General features: G+C 40.3%; 1 protein-coding gene across 2 annotated transcripts in view; it reads right to left on the reverse strand.

Annotated features, from left to right (window-relative positions):
- The window catches only part of ITGA9 (integrin subunit alpha 9), a 267,401-nt gene that overhangs the window by 78,272 nt on the left and 167,168 nt on the right, over nucleotides 1-21,961 (reverse strand). For both annotated transcript variants that reach the window (XM_044454873.1, XM_044454864.1), the window contains exons 17-18: nucleotides 17,146-17,222; nucleotides 2,936-3,086 (exon numbers count right to left, since the gene is read on the reverse strand). In XM_044454873.1, the coding sequence (XP_044310808.1) occupies nucleotides 2,936-3,086; nucleotides 17,146-17,222 (228 nt within the window). The remainder of the gene's footprint in view (nucleotides 1-2,935; nucleotides 3,087-17,145; nucleotides 17,223-21,961) is intronic.

Below are 21,961 nucleotides of genomic sequence, written 5' to 3' on the forward strand. Positions count from 1 at the left end.
GGTTCAGTAACACAAATCCCCTGCAGGCTTCTACAGCTCTCCCCCATTAGGGACTCAATATTCTGGGCAGGTCAATACGTGAATTACAGGAGAAATCTCTGATGTTTAGTGACAGCTCCCCTAATTTTTAGAAGGCTGGAAAGGGTGGGGGCAGCATGCTTTGAATACAATGGGGAAGACAAAAGTTGAAGGCTGGAAATTTCATGAATTGGAGCCAGTTTTTCTAATACCTGGAGTCTTGCAAATAACTCTTTCAGAATAACAGCTAACAGCTCTGCTTTTAGTCAGGACAAAACACGTGCCAGTTAAGCAAAAGTGTGATTGTAATTTCGACATGTCTGTTAGCTTCAGTGACTTCAATAAGCAAAGCAGGACCAGGATGTAAAGCAAACAAACAAAATTCCTAATGAAAACAATAAGGTCTATGCCTTTACTGCCAAAAACAAGATAGCTGAGCAAGCAGATGAAAGACCACAATTATCATCAGTTCCTGACACGAAGGCATGCTAATATAAAGTGTGTAACTGGGTATGGTCATTTTCAAAATAAATAAATAAATACATACATACATACATTATCATTTCATTGGGAAATCTATTCTGAATGCTATTTTCAACTCTCAAAAACAAGCATGAGATTGTTTGGTATGAAAGATGCAACTCCTTTCAAAATAAATACACTTCTAGCTCTTGTTATGAAAAGAACAAGGTTTGAGGTCAACACCTATAGCTCTTTCAAATGAAAGAATGAAAGAAAGAAAGAAAGAAAGAAAGAGCAAGCTATTAAACCATGACTGCTTTTAATCACCTACAAAGAGGTCATTAGGCAGATTAATTTAGAATTTGAATCCTACTTTAAAAGAGTCTAGAATTCCAATTTATTTGGAAGAAAATACTTGATTTCAGTGCAACTTTCAGAAATATATGACACTGTCTTAAATATTTTGAATACTAGTATATTGCTGTGAAACACTGATTGTTCACTGCAAAACCAAAAGTAAGAACAAAACACAGGAGAAGACATAAAAACTTTTAGCTATCTGAGGACAGTTTTCTTACATGTTTTGGATTTATTTTCAAAACCCAACCCACCCCTGAGACATATGCAACCTCCAAATCCTCTTCTGATCAAGCTTTGGCAAGGGGCGGCATAGAAATGTTTTAATAAATAAATAAATAAATATTGGATGCTATTTCTGATCCACATGAACATGTTCAAAAACCATTTTTTCATGCCATTGTTCAGTACCTCAGCACCCAAACAAGCATACAAAACATGCTAGGGAAAGAAAGATGAAAGAACATGGAAAGACAATGCTGAAGCATCCAACATTTACTAATCAACTGGGGACGCTGAAGTTAATTGCAAAGGATTTCTGGGAAAAAGCACTATCACTTCAGGAATGGCCATTGCTACAACAGCCATGTTACTTGATATCAGCTATGATACTAGTCTATTCCAGTATGATTCTGCTGTTCTTGTTGTAATGTTTATAATGTAGTTATTATTTTATATTGTGTTACATTGGCTTTTATAGTAGTATGTGCTTTTTATGCAAACTGCTTACAGATTTTAGGATATCCTGCAGCGTAGGCAGTAGTTTAAATAGCTACATGCATAAATAAACTAAGGAAAAGATGTAAGACTAATAGGCAAGCCAAACACATGAACAGGCCCCCTTATAAAGGATCTTCTTCCAAATTATGTGCATTTAAGGACTCATATGAAGGCTACAAAGAGGGTCATTTCAACCTGTAGCCAGAGCACTAATATTGGCTGGCTACAGAATAAAGGGAAAAATGAAACAGCTCAATAAATGAAGCCTTTTAAATATCAGTCAGTGTGCCCTTTCTCACCCTGATGAAGAGGAATCGGGACCTTGCCAAGAAATGTCTTTAACACGACTCATGAAATTTCAGAGTCTAAAGGAAATGAGAGCCAGCAACAATAACACTTGCACAGAAAGTAAATGCAACTCTAATCATTACTGAAGCAGGGCATAATTCTTTCTTTAAATAATAATATTAGATATTTGGTGTCTATACACCTAATATACCTTTTTCAGAAGTTTACATAAGCCATTTGAAACAAAGAACCAGTTATTGTCCTCATTTCTCATAGCTGTAATAGCCAAATGAAAGCTTATTACATTTAATCTACTAAGCTGTGCTTAGCAGGCTCAAGAAAAAACAAACTGAAATGGATGGTGAGTTACTGTATATCAGAGGGACTAGCCAGGGGAGATTATAAACCTGGCTGCCAGGGTGGTCTTTATTCCAAGAATGTGTTTCAGGTGGCAATATAAGGGAAATGCAGGCCTCTCCACCTGGGTCATAGTCATTAAAGCAGCCATTAAAACTGGTAAGTGCAAAGGAAGAAAGACAGAAACTGCAAAGATGAGGAGCATGTGATTTTCCAAGGATTGCTGGAATACAACTTACATCGTCCTTCACCACGGGTCATGTTCACTTGGGCTGATGGGTGATAGAATCCAGCAACAACTGATTCCCCACTCCTGCTTTAGCTGGTATTGAGTTCCACTATGCCAATCAGTGCTGCAATTCTAAGTGTGTGAATTCACCTTAAGCACTCATATGTGCAGACCAGGCGTGCTGGGTTAGAAGCTTAGAGCTTTCTGTCTTTACTGGTAACCTTTAAGATTGACAAAACCAGCATGCCTTAGTATTTACAACTGCAAAATAAGAAGCATCCAGGGCATCAAACAAAAATTATTTTTCCACTTCCATGCCAAGCCAGCACATGCAAAACCGCCTTTGCTCAACCTTATGAAATAGCTTCCATCAAGATGAATAGGGGAGTCAAACTCCCATAGTTACATTGTGAGACAAATAAAAGCAGTTAAACTTCTACTGACTTCCTTCCAATTAATGGAGAGACTGCCTTGCCTCTCTTCAGGCTGACATACTGTTCCTACCTTTTGCCACATTTTGATGAAGAAGAGCTCCTTGGAGTAGTTGAACGCTATGTTCACATCATACGCATCATCCCCAACGTTGGAAATGGAGATGTTCAGTGAAATGTTCTTCACCGCTCCCAAAGCCAGATAGGGAGCTCTGTCATCGACACTGCAGATAGAGATGGCATCAAATTAACACTTCATTGCTAACCATCTGCACCTTTTCTTAATTCATAGCACAGGAACTTGGGCATCACATTTCTGGAATACCAAATAACTCTCCTGTGATAAGACAAGTGCAAACAAAAGAATGATGTACTTGGCTCTCCTCTTCTTAGTCTGCCACTTAGCCCCCAATGCTGCCTCTATTAATATTTAAATAATATGAAGCAATACTGAAACAAGCATCTGAAATTCTCCATCTATGTGCAACTGGTAAAATTTGGGGAAGCAACATAAGCAATATAGGGCGTTTTCGTCCCTTCCCTAACTACTCTTAAAAACAAACCAAAAAACCCCTTCACTTTGTTTGACCAAGAAACATGTGACCACATTTAATTCAGTGAACGTGCAACACTGTAAGTATTCCAATAACATGTTCATGCTCAAAATATTTACTCATATTTATATAGAAAGAGGCACAGCTGCAATTTTTCACCAAGGTAACAGCAAATAAGTACTGTGTGGAACTCTCTCTGCAGCTGCCTGTTATCTTACAAAATGAAACTGATTAAAATTAGGGGAATATTTCAATACCCAAAGTATACTGAAATATACTTTCAGTATATTTCCCTCACCACTGAGAGGGAAAACGCCTACTTCTTCAGACAGTACAACTCACATCTGATTTGAAGGAACCAACATCAGATTGAGAGCTTTGGGGTGCCTTTACTGAAAGCCTCATTGGTTTGAGGCTGACAGAAGATTTCAAAATCCTCATCACAACAGCAACAAGACACCGAGCTTAGGCCTTCTGTTAAAGAGAGCCATTTCCTGAGTCATTAAATCTCAGAACATCTGGAATGAATCAGGTACATTTTCAACAAGAAATGGATTAAGAAAAAAGAGTCTTTCTATTGGCAAGGGAATTCCCAAGTCCAGTTTGTTGCTCTGCAGTGTGATGTCATTGGGTATGGATTGCCTGCCTTGAAGTATGAGCTGCATTGCCAATGCGGTACCATCCTTCTTCAGCATCTGTAGTTCATTAAACAGGCTGGGTTACCACTACTAGAATGTGCTGGTTAAACTACACTGTTTAAGCAACAGCCTGAACTATGCTTCAGTGGGACACACAAGCCCTGCCTGAGGGGAGAAGTAAGCCAACAAAACAGTAATCTGAGGAAAAATACCATGTTGCATTTTGTTTCACTAGGAGGTTAACATTTATGTGTACTGTAGATACCCTCTTAAAAGGAGGGCCCATTAATATGCTCCTTAGCTAAAGGTTGTTTGTTTGTTTGTTTGTTTGAAAGTCTGGATTGCCCTGGGCATACATGAATGCTGTCTATGTCCTCTCTGCTTAGAAGAGGTTTTGCGAATGCACTCTTAAAAAGCTGCTTGTCTAAATATTCCAATAGGGCTTATACTATACTGGGCTTTAAGCTCTTCAAATTAGTGTTTAGGCCATTATACAATCTTTGTTTACAAAATCTAGTTATTTGATAGAAAAAAAGCAAGGAAATTTGTCATCCGTAATACTGAGCTTTGCAAATACCCTGGATAGACAGAAGGACAAACAAGTGGATCCTAGATCAAATCTAGCTAGAGCTTTCCCTCAAAGCAAAAATGAGAAAGCTGAGGTTGTCATACTTTGAACACATCATGAGAAGGCAAGACTCCCTGGAGCAGGAAGGAAGAAGGCAGGGAAAGTCAAAGGCAGTAGAAGAAAAGGAAGACCAAATACAAGATGGATTAAATCCATAATGGAAGTCCCAGCCTGGAACTTGGAAGAGCTGAATGGAGCTGTCATGGACAGGACACTGGAGGGTTTCCATTCATAAGGTTATCATAAGTCTGAGACTTGATGGCACAAAACACACACACAATACTGAGTTATCTAGACCAACATTTAAGCAATAACTGAGAAGGTGCACAAGTCCTGTGTATCACCATGTACAGTAATGCATTCAAGAAATCCAAGTCACTAACTACATATTAAGTGAAAATCATTTCACTTCCTTTGGCGGAGTTTCCCAGATAATGACATCTGAAGACAACAAGTACAGTTTATTGTATAGAAGCATTTCTCTAGTTTGTGGTGAAATGACAATTTTAAATTAAACATTCCATTTTTGTATCTGCAAATATTTTACATGTGTTGATATAAATAAGGAAAGGTTGGACTGTTGTTCTCCATGACATGCAGAGTACACTATCCCAGGCCAAACTCTAAAAATTAAGTTTCAATTAGGTCTGGTTTTTAAATGGAAATGTTTTACATGTTAAACAGTTTTATATTTTTTGTATATTGGGATTTTTCGCTGTGTTATATTTGCGCATTGAATTTTTATACTTTGTTTTATGGTATTTGTATTTTTATTGTCTCTTTTGTAATTGACTAATTGTTGTAAGCTGCCCAGAGAACTTTTGTTATTGGGCAGTATAACAATGGAATCAATAAAATAAATAAGATATACATAAAAATTAATAAATATTAAAACCAAAACATCATAGAAGAGGTTCTCCCATACCAATCCAGTGAACAAGAAAGAACAGAAGGGCCATGTTAAAGAATAACCCCTTCCTGCTGGGATCAGGCTGCTAGGCAAGGGCATGCTATAGTGGAAGCAGAGACAACAGTTTCCGGAAAGTGCCCAAGTGGCACTTTGGGTTGCTGTCATCAGCTTCTTGGCTTGGCACTCCTGCCAGCACCAACCAAGCTTTGGCTGGAGAGCCAGGTGAGGAGCCAGAGTAGCAGGAAACGCATTCGGCTTGGCTTCCTGAGAGTGTGGCTGTGCCAAGTGAGGTCAATGAGACTGCTGCTTCCATTTGGGATTGCTGAACGTCAGTGGCTCCTTATCAAACAAGGGCAGTGTGTTCCTCTGGACCTGCTCCTAGGGGGACCCAGCCAAGCATGGCTCACCCTCCACAGCTGCAGGCATTGGGGGAAGAGGCACATTGGACTCAATATCCCTGGAAGGAAGCCTAGTTAAACATGCAGCCCCTGCCCTTTAGTTGGCACTGCACCTGCATGACACTCTAAACCACTCTGGCCAAACATCCCTGTGGCATTTTGGCTTGAGCATGGGTTAGTGGGTGTAGATGACATGCTAAGTCATTATGCCATGGCTTCTTGTTCAAAGCCAGCATGGCTTAACAGGTCATGCAGTGTGAGCAAATGAAGCCATACAGCTTTCACTTATAGTCTCACAAAAATGTGTATTGCAATGTTCAGGGGAGGGTTAAGCACCTAGCCTAGCATCTCCAGGTAGACTGGGGAAAGATACCTGCCTAAAGCCCTGGAGAGCCATTGTGAGAATGATGGACCACTGGTCTGATTGTGCGTAAGGCTCTTAATGGTCTTCAAAACACACATTCAACTACTTATTGCACTGGCAGCAATATAGTGTAAACAACCAACCTGTGGATGCAGATTTTAACATACATCGAAATGGGCAACTGGCCAATGATCCCTGTCCAGTCACAACGCATTGGAGTGGATTCATGCTTGCAGTACATGAAACCAGAATCTCTGTTCTGTTTGTGAAGGTGATAGGAACCCGTTCCCTCATCCCATTGCTTCTTTTCCACAATCTCACAAAAATGTGTGACTTTCCAGAGGCGATTTTTAGTAAACTCAGCCCCACCCCGGTTCAGTTTAATTCTGCTACCTTAAGAACTTACTATTTCTCATCAACTGTTAAGTTTTAACAGGATCTGGCAGATTCTGTCTAGGGTTGATTCACAAGACCAGAATAAGGGTGTGAGGATGCCATCTGGCTCAATTCTTGGCAAGGGGGCTTTTGTTAATTTCATGCAAGACTTGCTGTAAATTCAACAGAAAGTGGGCCAAGCACTTGATTGTGTTGGTTGTGTGAAACCAGCTGCCGAAGTCAGAAAACCCTTAATGAGTAAATACTAAGGAAGCAAGTATCTGACTTCATAACTAGCAGGAACACAGTTTCTTCTACGGTAATTTTTGTCACTTCAGAATTCTCTTCCCAAGGAGATAGGTATGGCAGTGTCTCCAACAGTCATTTTTAGGAAAACCCTGCAAAAAGTTACAGCTGTCTGCTTTTGGAAGATCTTAAAGTTCCTTTCATAACTTTTTAATGGGCTCCTGTTATTTTACATGGTTATATATTTTATATTGTCCTGAAAGGGTTGTGATGTTTTAATAACTTGTAATTGGTGGTTATTGTCAGCTGCCCTATAAGGGTAGGCATCTCAAAGTATTAACTCTATTTAAGAACTAAATGAATCTTATCTAGTCATATAACTTGGCCTGCATATGTATCTTCTGCTATCTCATAACAGAATTTATTGTTTATCAATGATGCTGCAATTAAAAATCCAGAAAACCACTGTGGTTTGTCTCCATGCTAATTAAGAACACTTATATGCAGCTGTGTATTTCAAAGAGCTCACCCTCCCCACCCCTCTGCCCAGGCCCACTTCTGAGTCTTATTTAGTCTGGCAGATTCATTATCCAAAGAAAAGAAATTAAGGTGGCTTATAGCAATTCAAATCAAACACATTTGCTTTCCACACAGCAGGATTTCCTGGTGGGGCTTTCACATCGTTTGTAGTCATTTCTGTAACAGTTCACTGAATGGCCAGATTCACCCTAGTTGTTAGAAAGGCAGATGTTGCAAGGAAGACAGACTTCAAAATGTGTATTAAAATAAAGAATGAACAAACAAATGGAATGCACTGGTAGGTTGCTAGCGCCAAAAGAAAATCCTTTATCATAGTCCTTGCATGAGATATATTGACTGAGCTGACATGACAACACACCACAATTTGTTACTCTAGGAGGGTTAGTGGGTCATGTGAGCAGGACGGGCTTCACCAAGGGTAGCTTGTTCTTCCAAACAAGCCATGGTGTAGTTCCCATGGGCTGTGCAAGGGTTGTTGCCACCCATGGCAGCTTGTCATGTCATCCAACCTGGACACCAGGCCCTTCTAAGTAAATGATTCCTCACACCCTTGGTTCCAATGGCCGGCTTGCCTGCCAGCCACAGAAACTAAGGAGGGGGCAAAGGAGCTTCTACTTTGCTTGGGCAATGTCTAGAAGAGCTGCCCACTGCCTCTCACAGAAGGCAGCCCGTGCACACTGCCCCTCTTTACACTGGAAATCCTTTCTCCACTCTTTGCTTTCAATGGCTGACTCACAGAAGGTAAGGCAGTCATGGAAAGGGAAGGCACGAGGAATCTTTTGTTGAGAAGGAGCTGTTTTTGCAAAGAGTGTGTCCTTCCTGGTAAGATCCTTCTCTTTCTGCTTTCTTCCCCTTTGTTCTCCATTGGGATCCATTTTTCCCTTTTGTTCTGACCTTCCATGCTTTCAGGGAAGGGACAAATATTTCTGCCATCCATCTTTTTAACAGGAATTTAGCTTAAAGTGAAATGGAGCTGCCAAACTCCATTTCATTTTAAAATAGGTGGAGGGGCAGTTTAACCCTTTCCTAAGCTCACTGAGGCAAAAAGGAAAAATGGCTCCCCCATGGCGAACAAAGGGGGAAAAGAGAAAGAAGCTCCTTCTGGACAGATGAAGGGTGGCTTCTGCAAATTGGCTATTGGAAGCAAGAGAGAGAAAGGGATTTCACGTCTTCCCTGGGACAAGGTGAAAAGGGATGTTCAGTGTAACCATTCAAGCTGAGGCTGAAAGCCAGATCCCATTGCACTACAGAGAATGAGCCCTGTTTGTGCAAAAAGAACCACTAAGAAAAAAGGTTTGCTGTGTCCATTTGCTGGTGCAAGAAAAAAAAATCCTAGAGGACAGGTCCAGACAGCCCCTCCAAAGTACCCCAGGGCATTCTAAAGAGGCAGCTCATGTCTGCTTCTTCAGGGTGCAGGGAAAGCTGACTGCAGTCAGCCTTCTCCATCTTGGGGGCAAGAAAAGTAAAGGAAGCACCACAGCAAGCCAAAATCAATTCATAAGCATGGCTGTCCCATGTTTACCTAAAGTATCCCATTCAGCCCCATGGTGTCCCCAGGTATACCATCTGAGGAGGAAAAGAGAGAGAGCAAATGATCCTAATAATCTATCAGGCTCATTGTGGGTACTTTGCAGAAACAAACAACCCACCATGGATGTTACCCATGGTAGGTTGCTATGACATCCAAACAAGGCCATTCTGATGTTCATTGTAACATAATGCCAAAGTGCATTTCTGCACCTCTGTCTGGATAACCAGTAGCTTCAGGTTATTACATTCCATGAGAGAATACTTCATATTTGGCATTTTAATATTACAGGAATTTGATGCAAATATAATGCGGATGCAAGCAACTGTTCTTTGTTATACTGTAGTAAAGTACTGTATGTGTGCCGTGGCTCTGCGGAAGCTTCATTCAATTCTCATGTTTCATTTTTAAACATACACGTTTCTAGACTATGTACTTCTAGGCAGCAAATATACAAGAGAGCACACTCAGGCAACATTAGGGTTGGGAGAATCAGCAAAGTTCAACTTTGTCAGAGTTCTCTGAGCTTCACCGCACTGCTTGGTTTGCTACATTTGTAAATTTGTTTTATGTATTTGTTCGAAAAGGAAAAACACACATTTCAATTGACTGAGGTGTGAAAAATATAGGATTTTTCCTGCTTCAAAATACATATGTTAAAGTGCATATATTTCTAAAGAATGCCCTTGGAAAATATGATTGCAAGCTTGGCTTGAAAATGGGGTCAGGTTCAGGGTTGTGAACAAGGCAAGCTCTAATGTTTAGCGAACTGAAACAAAATTCTCATATATCCTGATGCAATGCCTGATGAGGTTCATGAAGCCAGAGAATCTGCTGAATAAGATTTCCATGGGTCTTGGACTTAGGGTATTGAGTGTCCTGGAGACACCTTGACAGCACATAACAAATAATGTTCTCTTGCCACTGATGGGGAAGATGAACACAATAGCTGAATGTAAAGAGAAACTCCTCACACATTTGCATAATTAATGCAGGTCATGGGATTCTGCTGTGGATGGCATTGAATTTGGATTCTCTTAGCTTGGAATTTTGACTTTTTAAAAAATCTGAAGTGTATATACGTCTAACAACAGACACCCCAAAGTGTCTGCCACTAAAACCTGAGTCAGTTTGGGTCTATCATGTTTTCAGTTCCACTGAGGCGTTCCACATTTTTGAAATTACATGCCAGCTACCAGTGTGGGTTTTCTTAATCATTTTGCAAAAGGAGATAGTTGTCATGAAGAGCAATAGTTTTAATATGCTGAAAGAAAAAAGTGCAATATAGTGGGCAGTTTCAATGGCAGCTGAAATCACACCTAGCATTGATATAGTGTTTCTGAATGTTCAGAACACATCACATTATTCACTCAGATTGAACATTTCTTCGTTCACAGTCGCATTGTGAGCTTTCTGGATGCTGCACTACACCTCTCTTTGAGCATTCCTTGAGAATATGTTTCTCAGAAATTAACTTCCAAAGTTAGGTTAGGTTAGGTTAGAGTTAGGTTTCAAAATTTTCTAGCAAGTCATGAGAATCGTCTGAAACTGATGCCCATGAAATCTGTCTATAAACAAACTATGGATTTCGCTTAAGATCCAGAATGAAGAACAACGTAAGGAATGTAGAAATGTTTGTCCAGTTCAGAAAACCACTATCCACCGAGTTAAACCCAATGATCCTTCAGACTTTGCCTCAGCTCCTAGTGTTCAACTGCCACTTTCTTTCATCTCTACCGCTGTAGTTACACAAATGGGCCAAGGTGCAGAAGAAGCTGGTGACACCTACAGCATGTCAGTGGGCATCTACAGCAGCTTTTCCCTTTCAGCTTTACAGGAGTTATCCATGGTGCTCCAGGAGGTCCACTAACATGGAAGACCCCAGCCTCCCCTGCCATGTGGGTTGGAAGGGGGAACAGCAGCTTAGACTAAAGCCAGACAACTGGGAAATATCACTTTTTTATTTCTCTTAATTCAGTGACCTGGTTTATGTGACATGGCATGGCTCACTGTGTGTGCCTTAATCTGTACCAAACTGTGGCCCTCATGAACACTTTGCATAGCTTACTCCCACTCAGCAGTTGTCATGTCATCTAAACCTGGCAAACATCAGTTATGCAAAGGCTTAACAACCCTCATGTAGAAGGTTTCTTGTAGAGTTATCTGAGGGCATGTTTAATACAGAATCTATTGTGATGACCATGTCAGGAAAAGAAAATGATGAGAAAGATGATGTTGTACAACCGTCAAGCATAGATGACAATCTTGGAATACATAAAGTATACTGTTAGTTGCAGTAAATAATGTTGCACAGTAGCAAATTATGTGTGTGGAGGATGAATAAATGTCCAAGTCAAATATCTTTAGCTAAAAGCTGCATAAGTGGGGTGGAACAAGAGGTCTATTTCAACTCACCAGGTGACCTTTAAGAAGCCCAACTTCAGATTTCACAGAGGAAGACCGTAGGCAAAGTGAGTACACTAAGCTTATGTAGATGCTTAAAAACCAATCTACTGGGTCAGATTTCTATTACAAAAAGCCAAACACAACTGTGCATATACTGTATGGTGTTCTGGCTTTCATCACAGATTTCAGCCTGTGTAATATCAGCTGAGCCTGGATTTACTGCATCAGGATTTTAAGCTTCTTCTTTGCCAAGACTTATCTTGTAGGTTTAGTATGTCAGTTATGTGCAGACAGCGATGTGGAGCATCTTCTTCAGGACCCAATCATTTTATAGTTTCTGAGTCATACCATCAAAAGGGTAATTTTTTATTTTTCATTCATTTTCATTGTGAATGTCATCAAAAGAAAACAAAACAAAACAAAACAAAACACAGACACATACAAACCCAAATAAGAAAAGCCCTGAAATTAACAAATATAGGTGAATATCCAAATGTATCAATCATACATAAGCTTCAACAAAGGCTGACCAAATATCCATATATCTGTCCATGCAAGACTGGCATCTATATGTCATAAGCATTACAGGAAGTTAGATTTTATTTTTATGTTTTGTAGAACTGGTCTTTTAGCTGCCAAAAGGGCATGGAAAATCCATTTATGCTGACCAAGTTTTATCTTCCAAGAAATGGCTAGATAACTTAAGTACCCATATGCATCAGAAAATACCAGAGCATTCTAATATGACATTTGTCTGGATTGTAACTTCCATCCCAAAAGGAGAAACTACTTAGACATTACCTGAATGAGGAGGGAGGAATTATCTGCATGTGTGATGAATAATAACATAACTTATTTATTGGAAGTTCTGTACCTCAAGAGATGGAAAATAGATGGCTGACCTGCAGCAATCACATCATCTTGGATGAAATCACAATTTTAGCCATTTCCTTCATTTGTTTTTCTTGCTCAAGATTTCTAAACATGTGTTAATTTCTTTGGTCGTTCATTGTCAGGTACAAAGATTATAAATATTTAAAATAAATCACTATTGCACACACACATGCTGATGATGATTACATTCTATTTATATTTGGCCTTTCTTCCTCTTGTAAAGTATTCAAGGTGATTTACATGCACTGAGAGGTTTGGCTGAGGGTTTCTGACTGGTGCAAAGTCACTACTGAGCTTCACTTCTGAGTGAACCCACATCTGCCAACTGCCAGTCCAACACTCTAACCATTATGCCACACTGCTTTAGAACAACAACAACTTAAAACATGATGCATTCATTGGTCATTCATATTCTGATCCAGCTATAGCCATCTGTAGTTATAAGTAGTTTTGTTAGTTATGGATGGAAACGTGCAGTCAAAGAGTCTCTGGAATGCACTGAGGACAATGCAGCTGGACTCGCACACACATTCTGTTGGACACTTAAGGATCTGTTTTCTGTCCTCTTTGCTGAATTTGTGTGTCTCATCAACTCTCAGCCCACTCGAAAACAAAACAAAACAATATTGGGCAGAACCGATGAAATAACTAAGGTTCCAAATAATTATAATTCAGTCATACAACTGAAAGACTAGTATCTGTATAGAAAAAGGCCCTGGCATATTACCACAGGACCACCAATATAAATTATCCAGATCTTTTAGATGTATCCAAGGACACTTAATTACACAGGACTGGCCTGTGCTCACTTTATATAGATACCCACATGCTTTATAAATCTCGACTCTGGAAGACTATACAAACCAAGGTAATAACTATTATGAGAAACCACCAAAAAGCAGCATCTAGTGAATTTAACACTAAGAAAGAATTCCTGAACCACAGTTAAGTCCTTTGATTTCTCAATTCAATATCTGGCAGCCGGGGATGCGGGGTGCTTGCTTGCTTATTTTGGAAAGGCAAATTATTATAATTCCAATGAGTAACAACAATGTTAAATGATAACAGGAGCCGTATGAATGAATGACAGGTGGTAGATTGATTCTTAAAGGCTTTTATAAATGTTTCATGCCAGTTGAACTTAAAGCCAAATATAGGAAATCAGAAATACTCTTGGCAGAGAGCTTAGGTTTAAAGATGCATGCAGGAAAAGAAGAGGGAGCAGAAATATATATGGGGTGGGGGCAGGAAAGCTGCCCTTGAAATTCTCCTTTTGTTTTTTCAAATTACAAGAAGTCACCCCTATCAAGATCTTCAGAAACCAATGGACAGCCTCATTCCAGCCCTGCCCTACGTGGACTGCAGGAGACATACACTACGTACAGCCACTCTGCTGTTTCTATTAATGTTTCCAGGCAAGTGTGTGCTGTGTGCCCCTAGCACCACGTGGGGTGTGATGATGTTTATTCAGTCTGTCAGGCAGGATTTCCTCTCTGGCTGCACTGCCAACAGTTGCCGGCCATTCTGCTGCAGGGGTGGCACCTGCCCATTTTTCCCTTCTGTCTTCTCACTTTTAATCACTGAAGTCTTTTTCTTCTGGTGCACTGCTATGGCTTACCAACTGCCACATAGGCAAATATCTTCTGTGCATGCGTGCTTGCTCTAAATCTGGTTTTATTATGGCAAAAATCAGAACACGGTCCGTACACATGCCTCTTTCCCCGACGACAGCCAGGGAAAAAGCTGCTAGCATCTCCATTATAAACCCAACCAAAAATAGCCCGAGTGCCTGGCACATGTGCAAAATGGCTCAATGTGTTTGCTCAACACAATGGAAATGGCTTTGAGACAAATGCAAAAGCAGTACAAGACATGCAAAACAATTCAAAAGACCGAAAAAAAAAGAAAGGGTGCAAACTCTATGATTTATTCTATTTATACAATATACAAATAGAATTGATAAGGTGGAGAGGAAGGAAGAAAACTGAAAAGCTTGCTTTATCGTTTTGTGTCTCTTATATTCAGCACAATCATTTCATTTCATTTATCACATTTCTAAACCACCCAATAGTCAAAGTTCTCTGAGCAATTTAAAAATATTTAAACCCTCAACAGTTGTTATGCCTAGTATAAAGACAGCTTAACTGCAGGCAGCCCCCAGGTTATGAATAAGTTCTGTTCCTGAGAAAATGGACATTCATCTCTAAATTGAATTTGTATGTAAGTCAGATAGTACATAGTTGGCCTCCACATTCACAGCAATTAGGGGTGCAGGACCCCCAAGATAGTGGAAAAACCACAAATATATTTAGTCCCCCTCTGTCCAAATTTACAAGTACCTCCTCTCTGCAGCAAGGAAATGTTGGAGAGATTTTCCTTTCAGGATGGGCAGGGCAAGAAGGCATGCTTTGGAGGCCTCCCCATCTCCCCTTCCGCTTCCACTATCTCTATGGTGATGCTTTGGAGGACTTCCTCTCTCCCCGTCTGCTTCCACTATTTCTATGGTGATGCTTTGGAGGCCCTCTCTCTTTCTCTTTCCAATTCCGCTCAATCTCTCTATAGTAATGATGAGTTCCTGCAGTAATTTTTTTAAAAAAATCAATAGGCTTTATGGCAGCTCCTTTGTAAGTATCAGTTGTTCATAACTTGGATGTTTGTAACTTGTACAAACATGTGCCTGTACAAACACACAAACAAGGTAGACTCACTCTCATATATACATATCGAAATAATATGCTATGACGTGATGAAAACCCTAGGAGCAGGAGGTATAACCTAGCACCCAAAAGACGACATTGTTGGTGCCAGGCAGGCTTTGCTTGTGAGTGTATTACTGGGGGAAGGATGCTGCTGAGAAGGCCCTCTTCCTCTGAGCCTCCTTGAGTGCGGCCCTTGGACAAGGGCCTTAGACAATGAGGATCATATTCAAGCTTCCTCATTACATTTTCCCATAGGATTGCTATCTGCATCCTGTTAACAGCTCTGCTTATGCACACCAAAAAGCAAGCTGCTATCAATGCGACCAGGTCCCAGGTCCAGCAAATTACTACCTACCACTGGTTAACTTGCAACCATTTCTCCCCCAAAATTCTACTGCTCATGCTTGTATTGCTGACAGAGAACAAAACACTTTGAAATGATTGGTGAACATTACAAAAATTCTCACAGTCCTTAAACTGAAATCCTTCAATCTTCCCTTAAAGATTATATAACCAAGGAAATAGCAGGGTAGTCAGGCTTATAGGTTATATAAAAGTTGAGTCAGAAACCAGTCCTTGTCAAAACAAATGATCCCTTCCCTGGGACCTGTCCAAGGTTCTGAAGGACAAGGTTCTGACCACCTTTTCTTCTGACCTGTGGCCTCTCCAAAGTCCTTACCTGTTGGCCTCTGCTGACTGTCCTGGTTTCTCCAGACTCAACTCATGCCTTATTCTTACCACAGTTCCTGACACACAGGACATGGTTCACATGCTATTATGGGGGAAAGAATCGTGTTCCTAAAGTCACAGGCATCACAAATAGGCTCCTTCATACTGCACAATGAAGATGGATTGCTTATATTATTTTCTTTCCAAATAGAGAATTCTTATACAAGTTGGGTTTGGGTTAACATTAGGCCAATATTCCTCACACCCCAACCCACCCGCTGACCAGCAAATGGCTTTGGCCTCAGTGTACCAAGCAAAGAATAGGAGTGCATAAGATAAATTCAAGGATTTGCTTTGTAAACAGGCTGAAGGCAGGAAAGGGGAATGAGAATCTGAAAGGAAGAAGGGAGCTTCAAAGCAGACAGAAAAAAAGATATTTCTCATATGTGGTAATGGGAGACCTCTGATGCAGCCACAATGGCAATAAACAAGCATTAAACATAAAGAAGATTAGTAAATCCAACACTGCCCAGTTTAACCGAGATACAAAATTCCATACCAATAGCTTCCAATTTTGTTATTTCTTTATTTAAACCATTTATATGCCACCTATCTTGCCCATGGCATGTCTAGGCGGCTAACAAACACATTAAAAACCCCTATAAAAACAGTAAAATAGCTATACATTAATAAATATAAAGTCCAATTATATCATTTTAAAATACAAATGGAGGTTAAGTGGCTTCTAATAGATATTAAAAAAAATGTTAAAGGTGGGTCTTTGCCTGGCACAAAAAGGAGTATAAGGAAGGTGCCAGGTGAATCTCCTTAGGCAGAGTGTTTCAAATGTTTATAAGTTGCTATTGACCAAAAAATAGAACATAAGCAAAAATCAAAATGATTAATTGTCAGACATGTCTAGTACACTCTTTTACATTTGCCTTATAGTATTTGGCATATGCCTTGATAACAGCCATTAAAAATGCAGCTCTTTTAAAAAAAAACATAAGATTCTTTTTTTTAAATCTATCTTCTGGCAAGCTGAACACTTCATTCTATTCTGGTAACAAGTCACCAAGATTTCTCTCTGTGTCCTTCTTCATGTCAGAAGAAAATTAGTAGGTCATAGGGAAAGCCCTCACTTCATTCAATTTGCAGTGATGAAGCTATAATGATAGCTTAGCTAGGATCTTGGTAAGGCTTTCAGCAAGTATGATAAAAGGGAAATAACTAAACTTGACAAGAGTTCATTCTTTCCACAAATAGTAGTTATCAGTGTTGAATAATCCTTGAATCATATACTTATCAGATATACTTTGATTTTCTTTGGCCAATTTTAAAGCTATGCCTGTTTCCCTCCCCCAGCCTGACAATTAAATAAAACAATATGGAAATTTTTAATAGAAAGGGAGGGGTTTTCAAAGTGTTACTCACCTGGATAGGAAGAGTTTCCCCTGAAGTTTCAGATCAGCAGCACAGTCATCTGATTGACAATTCCTCTCAAAAACAGTCTACAAGATTTAAGAAAATAGCATTACCATACTAGGAAGGGGAAATGCTAACCAGCCAAATTCTTCCTTGATCTGCAAGCACCATTTCTTACAAAACAAATGCATCTCAAGGAACTCCAGAAAACAGATCTGAAATGTCCCCTGAACCTCCTGGGGAGTGTACAATAAAAGGCAGTTTGAGAACAAGCAGTCAGAACTTGTGTTAGATCCAGGACGACCTATGGTGGTTACAGTAAGCATACCTTAAAGCATGATAACAAAGACAGTGACAAGGCAGTATAATACTAGAAAGCAGAATCAAGATTTGCAAGGATTGAAAATGCAAAATGCTGTCCCCAGAAAAGTTCACTCAACACCTTACTTAATGTCTTTCAGCACCAAAGATCTTGTTATTCTCCCAGAGCATTTAAACTAATTCATTTTAACCGCAACCTGGTATCTTTCCCCACATGTTTTGGACTATAACTTTCAGAATTTCTATCCATTTGCCCATGATGGCTGAGCTATGGGACTTGAAGTTCACAGAATCATAGAATAGTAGAGTTGGAAGGGGCCATGAAGGCCATCAAGTCCAATCCGCTGCTGTTCCAAGATACCACGTTACACCATCCCGCTCAGATCGCTGTCCAGTTTCTTTTTGAATGTCTCTAGTGTGGGAGAGCCCACCACCTATCTAGGCAGCTAGTTCCACTGTCATATTGCTCTGACAGTGAGGAAGCTTTTCCTGATGTCCAGCCTGAATCTGGGTTGTCACAACCTGAATTGATTATTCCTGTCCTACATTCTGGCATTAGCAAGAAGAGATCTTGACCTTCCTCTTTCTGACAGCCTTTGAGGTACTTATAGAGGGATATCATGTCCCCCCTCACTCTTCTCTCTTCTCTTTTCAAGGCTGAACATGCCCAGTTCCCTCAGTATCTCCTCATAGAGCAGTGTTTCCAAACCCTGGATCATTTTTGTTGCCCTCCTGCAAGTTCAAAACATCTGACGGGTACCATACTGAGAAGGCTGTTTTGGACTGCAGTTCTACAGCTGGTTAAGAGCTGGGGGAGAAGTCACAGGAAGAAATGATAAGTGATAGAATCACAGAATATTAGAAGAGGAACAGCAGAGTTGGATGCTCACTAGCAGAGAGCTTGGATAGCACAACTCCACTGGAAGCTGCCTAGCCTGCCTGTGGAAAGCTCTGGTCCCACAGCAGTCATTCTCCTGACTTTCTCGCACACTTGGATCAATGCCATGAAAGCCCTGGGTCTGCAATAAATCGTAATCACTCATTGCAGTCAGTAGGAGAAGAAATTAAAATTCTGGTGCCTATCCCGCCACCCATTGCCTTGGCCACAGAAACCTTGGACTACAGATGAAGTGGTTGCTGCACCTTGGGGTCTCCCTCCCACAGGACAGGATGATTCTACCAATCCCTGCACTGTGCTATACTTTCAGTCTTGCAAAGGGTGTTTTGCAGCTCTTTTTATTAAAGGAAGGCAGCAGATATGACATGCTTCAATGTGGTGGCTGATTTTGTAAGGCTTTTGTGAGGTTTTATTTATCCATTAGTGTTTTATTGGAACTATGGTTTTAGATGGTTTTAATCCATATGTTACCCAGAGAACTTGTTACTGGGAAACTAATACACAGAGTAAATACATAGATTAAACTAAAAGTACAAAGAAATGAGAACATGACAAATATGTATAATGAGCACTTTTAATACCTTAGTTCAAGGAAAGCTACAGTTTACACAAAAGAAATGCATACATTGTGACTCTTTACTTTGGCATTTCTTGTGCTCTTGATTATTCTCTTTTCATGCCTATCCTTGAATGCTTATCACTAAACACATTCCACACTATCTGTCTGGGACACTTTTCCAATTAAATTGATTGAGCCTTGCCCAAGGACACCTTGTGGCATTGCTATGACAGCTATGGCTAGAATTAACAGCTACAAGTAGCAAGAGTGGGCTGCATTATCTTCCAGGGGAATAAGAACTATTTGTGACATGCTCCTATGATGTTATTGCCCTATGACATTAAAATGTAAGAAATGCAGGTACGCTCAGGATATACTAAGTCATTACCCCAAAGCTATAAAGGCCACAGAAATTAGCATTTATTTCTAAAATGTTGCATTTATTTCTATTAGCAAGACAGAAAGGGCCATTAAGGATCCACTCACACTATTAATTTGAGAAAGGCTGTAGATTAGTAAGAGAGCACATGCTTTGTAGTCAAAGGATTTAAGATTCAGTCCTGGATCTGCAGTCAGGACTGGGAAAGACTCTTTTCTGAAACAATGAAAAGCTGCTGTCTACCCCATAATATGAATTACCCTTTTAATAGACTGACATATTAAACTAGTTGTATGCAGGGAGGGAAGCAAAGATAGACATTCTGGCCCTAAGAAAGATTCCAAATTAGGTCAACACCACTGATAGGCCAGCTAAAACACCACTAATACGATACAGGTTTTCACATTTCCAGAACTCTTTGTCAACCTAGGTGCTAAATAAAACAAGGAGGATGCAAAGGGCAGGGGGATGTCGGGTGTGAAGTCTGTGTTTAGTCACAGTCTTTAAGATTCCTGATGGAATGTAAAAGGCAGCAGAAGACATTTCAATGAAACGTGAGATGCTATGGTACTTAAGTTGCACCCAGGATGTCCCAATGAAGAACTATGCAATGTTTGTCTCCCTGCACCCACCCCATTTTGGGAAATAAAAAATCCAGCTGGAACCCAGATCTGTCTGCACCCATAGATGAAATATCCAGGCTTGCTAGTAGGTTCAGTACTCTTTGGGCAGGGGAGTGGGGAATGGGACAATACACCCTATTATGACAAAATCGCTATAACAGAGATGCCAAAGAATTTTATGTCTGGTCCAGTTCAGCATGCAAAAATCCCCTGAAGAACTCAATCTGTTGACATCACTAGGTTTTAAAGATAGCACGAATAAGCCTTTAACATATGGTCTAGAAAAGATCTGAAAGGGAAGATTTCAATATGCAGAAACTGAGATGCATAAAGGAAGTCATAAAAAAGCAACATTCTTGGAGCCAGAATCAAATGTGAGGCATCAAACATAAAACTCTTCATCTTCCCTCGATAAAGGAGCACTTCCTTGCTTTCAGTGATTGCACTGCTGAGGACCAGTTGCTTTTTACTGCACACGTTCAGACCCTTGGCTGTTTATGGAGCACATCTAATAAAACATATCCCATGAAACCCAGTGCAGGCACCTGATTTCATCTCACTGATGACAAGTAATTAACATTCCTGAACACTTTCCAGGATTTAATTACATACACTGGCTACAAAAAGACAAAATAATTTGCAGAGTATTTCCATTGAGAGCCATAGCAGGTGAAACAAATGGGAGTGAATTCCTTAGGCGCTATAAATGGTTTTTTTGTTTTGTTTTTTGTTTAATCTTGCTCTTAAACAAAGCAGACATGCTTGTGTAAGTGGTGACCAGGAACAGCTGTGAAATTCCTTCAGAAGATGGGAAACATACCATTTCATGAGGAAGGTTGCCAGTATTTTGCTGGGGTGGGATAGGGGACAAGCTTTGGATCTGTGAGCTGAATGTTCAATGGCCAATTTGGCCATTAAGATTAATGTACAGAATACATTGGAAGGTCTCAGCCTAAGTCATCTAACCAGGCTGATGTGAGGATACATGAGAAATCTGGAAAGAAGCTTTAACTCTTGCTACAACTGAAAATGGTCAAGAAATGAGGGTGCCAATACGAATAGCAGTGTAATACCTTCAGGGTCATACATCATGCATGGAAAAGTGGTATACAAATAAAGAGACTGACTGATTTTACATTTACAAATTACAGCCAAGCCAGCATAACAGAGACATGAAAAGCTGAGAAACTGAAGTTGATACTTTTGTCCATCCCTATCAAAAGAAGAACTTGACACAAGGCGCATGGTACAAAAATGTGTGGTCAGTGAGACCTACTCTAGGTCTTGTCGATTTCTAGTGTCTGGAACAGTCTGCATGAACTGAGGCTGTTTCTCTTGATATTCAATAGAAAAGTAACAATGGCATTATCTAGCTAAGGGCGTCATCCAATGGGAATCCCCATGACCCTCCCAACTCAGAGGAGCAAGGTGAAGGCCTTCCACCCAGCGAAACAGTCAGATGGCCAATTTTGCCTGTTTAACTGTGTAGAGCATCAGAGCAGATGGGAAGGAGGCCGAGGTGCCAGCAGGGTCTGTCATATCTTGGCAGCCTTGATCCCCTTCTCAGCCCCTAGAACAGCCCCTAAGACCTCATCTGAAGTTGCTCTTTTGGTCTTAAAGAAGCAGCCGGCATGGTTCTTTCCAAGCCAGCTGGCTGTGGAAGGGGGATAGTGCTCCAAGCACAGAGTGCCTGATCTGACATTGGTGCTGGTTCCCAATGCCAGAGCTGGGACTCCAAAATAAACTTGTGGCTCTCTAGATTTTGCCAGTGATCATTGTTTCTTAAGTTACCTGATTATTGATTTTCCAAGTCAGAAATATAACTAGATACCTTCAGTTCGAATTCAGATCTGAAGAAGTTCCAAATGTATTACTCTTGCTTTCCCTCCTACATACTGGTTAGGATCATTAAAGGACAGTCAGTTTCAGAACTCTGCTCAATCCAATTGTATTATAATGCTGGGTGGGATTCTTTTAAAGTTTCCTGGCATGGAAAGTGTCCATTCACTGCCAACTTGGGGTTCATTCTGACCACCAATTTCCAG

Source organism: Varanus komodoensis, unplaced genomic scaffold (assembly GCF_004798865.1).
Source record: "Varanus komodoensis strain SLA01 unplaced genomic scaffold, ASM479886v1 scaffold10, whole genome shotgun sequence".
In the NCBI taxonomy this organism is placed as follows: domain Eukaryota; kingdom Metazoa; phylum Chordata; class Lepidosauria; order Squamata; family Varanidae; genus Varanus; species Varanus komodoensis.